A 6317-nucleotide genomic window follows, 5' to 3' on the forward strand; every position below is an offset into this window, starting at 1 on the left:
ACTTGGAGGCCATCTGGGGCTACATAATAAAGTTCAAGGCCAGCCTGCACTACATAGTGAGACCCTGTGCCCCAAAAAAATGTTCACAGGGATTGAACTGAAGTTGTTTTTGCTTTTTGCTTCAGTGCTTGGGATTGAGCCCAGAGCCCTGCACACAGTAGGCAGCTAGCAGGTGCGGTGACACTGAGCTGCACCCAGGCCCACAGTGAATCCGTAGAGTGTTCTGGGTAATGTTGGTACCTTAATATTGAGTCATCCAGTCCCTAAAGGTGAGGTCTTTGCACTTACTGGACTCTTTCATTTTTCTTTTAGCACTGTTTTATAAATTTCAGTATGTCTTTTACTTGCCTGGTTAGGTTTAATTCTTAAGTGTTTTGTTCTCTGTTTCAAGCTTGTACTCAATTATAGGGCCTTACTGTCCCCGCATCACCCTCATTGCTGGTAGCAGTAGAGGGTTTAGATGGAAACAAAGGGAGGAGGTAGAGCTAAGTGGCACACTGCCTGTTTGCCTTGCATGCATGAGGTTCGGGGCTTAATCCCATGTACCACAAAACAATAGGTATTTTTAAAGGTTAGAATGTGGGCCTGGGGAGATCGCCCAGCAGTCTAAGCACCTGTCTGGCAAGCACAAGGACCCAGTACTGCACGTTCTGCCCGCCCAGAACCCTGGACGCTCAGTGCCAGCCCTGGAACTTGGTGTGGCAACATGCACGCTTATAATCCCAGTGCTGGGAGGCTGAGACAGGAGGATCACTAGGAGTCTGAACTACATAGTGAGACCCTGTACCCAATAAATTAATAGATTTTTTAAAAATTCAAAGGTTAGAATGTGAACATATAAAAACTGAGTCTGTGAAAAATAATGAGCTGGGGACATAGTTCAGTAGGAGAGTATCCGCCTACCATATACAAGGCCTTAGGTCCAATCCCTCAACACAGCAAAAAGAACAAAAAAAGATTAACATAATAATTGGCTCATTCCTTCATTTATTCATTCCTAAGCCTTAATTTATACACAGATTGCTTATCTTTTTGAAAACTAGGTTATATTATTTAAACTATGCCAAAAATAATCAGTAGAATGTGTAAGAAAGTTTCAAATTTTTAACTTAAACATACTTTCAGTTCCCAGTAATATTCCATGTTTACCTGTCTAATTAACTTTCGTTGTAGCCCAAAGAATTTTCTTCTTGTCCATTGAACTCCGATGAAGAGGTAAATAAATGGCTGCATTTTTACGAGATGAAGGCTCCTTTGGTTTGCCTACCAGTTTTTGTCTCCAGAGACCCAGTAAGTCTTACTTTATTATATTATTTTACTGTGATGCTTTTTTTTTTTTTTTTTTTTTTTTAAGGACATCCTTTAGAGCTAGGTATTTTTTGTGGTGGTCTTATTTAAGCATTAGGATAGAGTATAGAATTGAAAGATAAGGACCAGGTGACTTACGCCCTAGGAGCTAGCTAGGCAGAGCAGACTTTACCTTTTAGGATAGGAAGGCACAGGCATTGGAAATAACACCCAAAGGAACACCATTAAGGTAGAATCACCACTCGGATTCAGATCTCCTGTGTCCTTCTATCTGGGGTTCATCATGTAGTCCTGTACACTGGAAAATTCATATACATGAATTCAAAGCAAGTATCCACCACAGTGTGGACTGGTTTTATCTTTTGATCCAGTGATCACATATGTAGGATTTTATATTTAAATATATGCATAATCTTGTAAAATAAGTTAAAAGATTATGAATGACAACAATGTAATAGCAGAATTGGAAATAGTATAAGTGTCCATTAAGAAGTTACATACATACAAGGGGATACTACGCAGGTATAAAAGAATGCAAAAGCTGTTTTATGCTCTAATAGACAAAGATGTCAAAGGATTATTAAGTGAAAAAAGCAGTATGTAGAACAGTGTGCAGAGTGCTACAATTCAAATTTGAGGTAAAATTAAGTATTTCTGGAAGGATATATAAAAAGCTGCTTAGATTGTCTATAAAAGGAAATGAGTGAGGAAGGCCACTGAGAAGATACATGTTACTGAGTCTATCCTTTTATATGCTTTGACTTTTAGAATATTAACTGGTTCCCTTGTTAAAATACACACACACACACACACACACATATATATATATGTGTGTATATGTGTATTTTAACAAATTCCTTCTTCCCTCTTAAAGGAATTCTAATCAAAATACTTTCAGTGTGTACTAACGGTACTTGTCTTTTGTCTCAGGGCTTCGATTTGCGACTGGAGCACACTCACTTTTTTAGTCATCATGGAGAAGGTGGACACTACCATTACGACACTACTCCAGATATGGTGGAGTATCTTGGATACTTTTCACCTGCAGAGTTTCTCTATCGCATTGACCAACCAAAAGAGACCCATGGCTTTGGGAGAGATTAAATCAGCAGATGCTTCCTTAGAAAAAAAATATGGTTTAGAGGGGCTGGTGAGATAGCGCAGTGGTCTGAAGCACCTGCTTAGGCAAGCTTAAGCAGGCACAGGGATTTCGGTTTGATCCCCAGCACCATATGCTGCGCCAGCCCTGCCCCCAGGGCGGGCTGAGCTGGCTACCAATTAAAAAAAAAGATTTAGGTTAAATAACTAACTCATTAATTGATACTAACATAAAATCTTAACTGGATGTGGTGCTGTACACTCAGGAGGCTAGGGCAGAAGAATCGCTGTGGATTTGAGGCCAGCCTGGGAGGCTAAACAACAAGCCCGTCTCAAACAAAAAAGCTAACAAAAATCACTACTTATAATTTTTTTTTTTTAGCTTTTCAGATATTTTACAGATCTTTCCAAAAGAAATTACTGAGAACAGATACATAAATGATATGTTTATTTCCTTTTTTTTTATATAACATAGCTTTATTGAGCCAACTTAATTTTTTTAAAAATTACATAGTATCAGCAAAGTCTAGTGTATGTTTTTACCTCAAATGCCAATATGATCAGGAAACACCGAATTATTTCTACTACCTGGTAATAACTTACATTCATATAACTTTTTTTTATATATAACATTTTAAATTCTTCAAGTTAGTCTCACAATTGCCAAGTGAATTACTTCTGGTATATGAAAAAAATCAATGTTTAAAGCCAGGCTTGGTGACAGGAGTGTGTGGGCCCAGCCCTTCAGAGTCTGAGGTGGTCTGTCACCGGATAAGACCGCAGAGGCCCACTTGAGATTTGCGCAGCCCGAAGAAGGGTCGCAGCGCCGTGAGCTGGTAAACAGCCCTTACATGATTCCTTAGTCCCGGTCCATTGCTTAGCTATGCTTGTGGCCCCTGGCCACTGCACGTTTGCAGCAGCCCTCAGGCCCCTGGCCAGCCTATCCTCAGCAGCCCTCAGGCCCCTGGCCAGCCTATCCTCAGCAGCCCTGGGCCTCTTAGCTCCCCTTCTCCCAGCTGCTTGGTCTGCATTCAGTCCAAGATACACAAAGATGACCATGTGCCAACAACAGCTTCAGGCTGTGTAAGTTATCAACGCCAGCCAGCGTGAGACTGAGGCCACAGAAGTTACTGACCTCGGGGTGGGGGAGATGTGCCGGTGCTGGAACTACAAACCTCCTGTCTCCCAGGGTCCTTCACGGCCTGAACCACAGTACTTCCATCCTGCACGTTGTGTTTCTCTATAGATGGGAGGCTCTCTAGTGTCTAGGAGTTCAAAATCAGCCTGAGCACCACAGGGAGATGTCTCAAAAGAAGTACAAAAGTTGATGTTAAGAAAGTTGACCCTTGTTCAGTCTTCATACTGACTTTTTAAAAATCCACTCTAAAACAGTAAATAGTCCCTTGCTACTTCATGGTTCAAGTTTTACAGACAACTGTTTCGCAGGTTTTCAAAAAATACTCATCTATATTATGGATTTTTCTCGCTATCACGCGAGATTTTGCAGCACCTTACAGTATACATGTTAAAATTATGTAGGTTTATGAATATAGAAAATGGTTAACAAAAATGTTTTTAAATGTGTGGGAAAGGTTTGTAAGTGTGGGAAGGGTTTATAAAGCCTTAAAATATATATAAATACTAAACGTTGCTACTTGGCTGATTTTCACTTACTGTGGGGGGGGGGTCTGGACAGTAACCTCTGCGATAAGTGAGGGACCACTGTACTTCACAAAGCAACAACCCTTTGGTGAAGTAAACTTTTTTCTTTTTGGTACGGGTGATCGAACTCGGGACCTTCTGCTTGCCAGGCAGGCACTTTTGCTGCTGAGCTATCTCGCTGGCTCCAAGTAAATTGTTCAAAGTTTGTAATTTGCCTTTCACAAACATTAGCAACAAATGGGTTAGCCACAGTCGTCCCTTGTTTTGATTGCCACCTGGAAGCAGTTTGTACCTTGTTGATTATTTGCAAAAATAAAAAGCATCAAATTACAACAATGAGTTGCATTTGTGGAATACACCTGGAATAATTCCAGTTACTTGAGAGGCTGAAGCAGGCAGATCACTTGAACCCAGGAGTTTGAAACCAGTTTGGGAAACCTAGACTTAGCTCAAAATAAACAGGCTGAGGCTATACCTCAGTGGTAGAGTTCAATCCTGAGTATGGCAGGAAAAAAATGGACTGACTCCTTCCTTAAACATTTTATGTAGGGAGATCAGAGAAAACTTGACATCTACACAAAGACCTGAAAGAGATGAAATCAGGAAGTTATGTTACAAACACCCCCCCCCAAAGCCCAGTCGCAAGAGAGGATTTGGTATGTTCAACAAATTGCAAAGAAGCAAAATAGGATCACCTGACTATGGAGTTAACATTCTAGTACATGCAAAAAAAAAAAAAAAAAATGCTTTCTATACATTTACATATAACCTTTCTGGAAAAAGAGTAAGATCTTAAAAGAACGCTAAGTGTTATAACTAGGCTCATATTTATGATAATACTCCCATAGAAGTATCAACCTTTTTCAAGTGTATAATTCAGTGCAGTTTAATCCCAGTAGGATTTTTCATAAATCTTACCAGATAATTCCAGAAATATGTAACCTAACAAATGGCCAGGATTAAAAAAATACTTTTTGAAGTCAAGGTCAGGGGGATTTGGTATATAGATTAAAAACTTACTATAAGCTTACTAGATGTGGCTTTGGTCTTACGGAGAATGGAGCCAAAGAACAGAAAACCAAGACCAGAAAAGATTCTTGTTCATCTGTTAAATCCTGACTGAGAACACTATAGACAAGCAGGATTGAGGCCAAGAGTGGTATCTATCTCAGGCTGGGTGCAGCCTGGTCAAGGCTGAGAAGGCCATTCGGCATGAACAAAAGACAGCCAGCTTTACATATCGGTTTAGGAATGCGAGGGGGCCTTTCATTGAGGGAGCTGAAAACTGATTCTCAGGGGCCCCGCGTGGGTGGTGCCTCTTAGCGCGGAGGGAAGTACAGCATCAGAGGAGGGTTTGCGGACTTACAGAGTGCCATTCTACAGTGGAAAGCACCTGGGGGACGTGCAGGGTGACCGCAGAATTTTGCTAACTTAAAAAGGGGCGTTCTATAGACTTACACGGGATTTCCTGCAAGCCTGAGAACCAGGCCTGGGAGCCATCCTGATGATTTTAGCCTCGGCCTGAGTGGGCTTTCCTGGGCTGAGGAGACAGTTCAGTAGAATAAGCACTTGCTTGCCAACTGCAATGTCCTGAGTTCAGTTCCCAGGAAAGCCAAAAACAGAGAGAGAGAGAGAGAGAGAGAGAGAGAGAGAGAGAGAGAGAGAGAGAGAGAGAGAGAGAGAGAGAGAGAGAGAGAGAGAGAGAAACTATAATATATATTTCTGAGTGGGCTTTCCTGTTTGAACAGACCAGTCTGTCCAAGATCCTTTCTGGTCAGATTAGGAGGGATCTCATTGTGAGGGTCTAACGCTTTGAGACTCGATTTTTTTCACAGACGTCAGGGCAGCTCGATAAGTAAACGAGACTGTACGGGACACAAAAATAGTGCTACACAACTAGTTACACGGAAAAATAAGAGCAGCCTGGACTCAATGGCAAAGACCTAAATGCGAATGTTGGCCTTTCTACGGCATTCCTCTGCCCTCTTTCCTCCATCATTAAAAAAACCTCTTACTCATTTGGTGCAGGGTCTCGCGACGCAGGTAGGCCTCGTAGCGATCCTCCTGTCTCAGCCTCCCCAGCGCAGGGATTACACGCGTGAGCCACCATGCCGGGTTTGGGGACCCGCACGGCAGGCGGTGCCGGGGATCGAGCTCGGGTCCTTTGCAGGCAGGCGTTTAGACCGCCGCGCCACCTCCCCGGCGCACCGCCACGGCCTTCAAACCAGGAACACCCAGCAGCCCCCAGA

The 6317-nt window shown here is 42.2% G+C and overlaps 1 protein-coding gene across 1 annotated transcript in view; it reads left to right on the top strand.

Annotated features, from left to right (window-relative positions):
• CUNH11orf54 (chromosome unknown C11orf54 homolog) overlaps positions 1-2490 on the top strand; it is a 17926-nt gene extending 15436 nt beyond the window's left edge. The window contains exons 7-8 of the mRNA XM_012517735.2: positions 1174-1290; positions 2239-2490. Of these exons, the coding sequence (XP_012373189.2) occupies positions 1174-1290; positions 2239-2412 (291 nt within the window). The 3' untranslated portion in view covers positions 2413-2490. The remainder of the gene's footprint in view (positions 1-1173; positions 1291-2238) is intronic.
• The last annotated feature ends 3827 nt before the right edge of the window (positions 2491-6317 follow it).

The sequence above is a fragment of the Octodon degus genome, unplaced genomic scaffold (genome assembly GCF_000260255.1).
Source record: "Octodon degus isolate 3935 unplaced genomic scaffold, OctDeg1.0 scaffold00209, whole genome shotgun sequence".
Classification (NCBI taxonomy): domain Eukaryota; kingdom Metazoa; phylum Chordata; class Mammalia; order Rodentia; family Octodontidae; genus Octodon; species Octodon degus.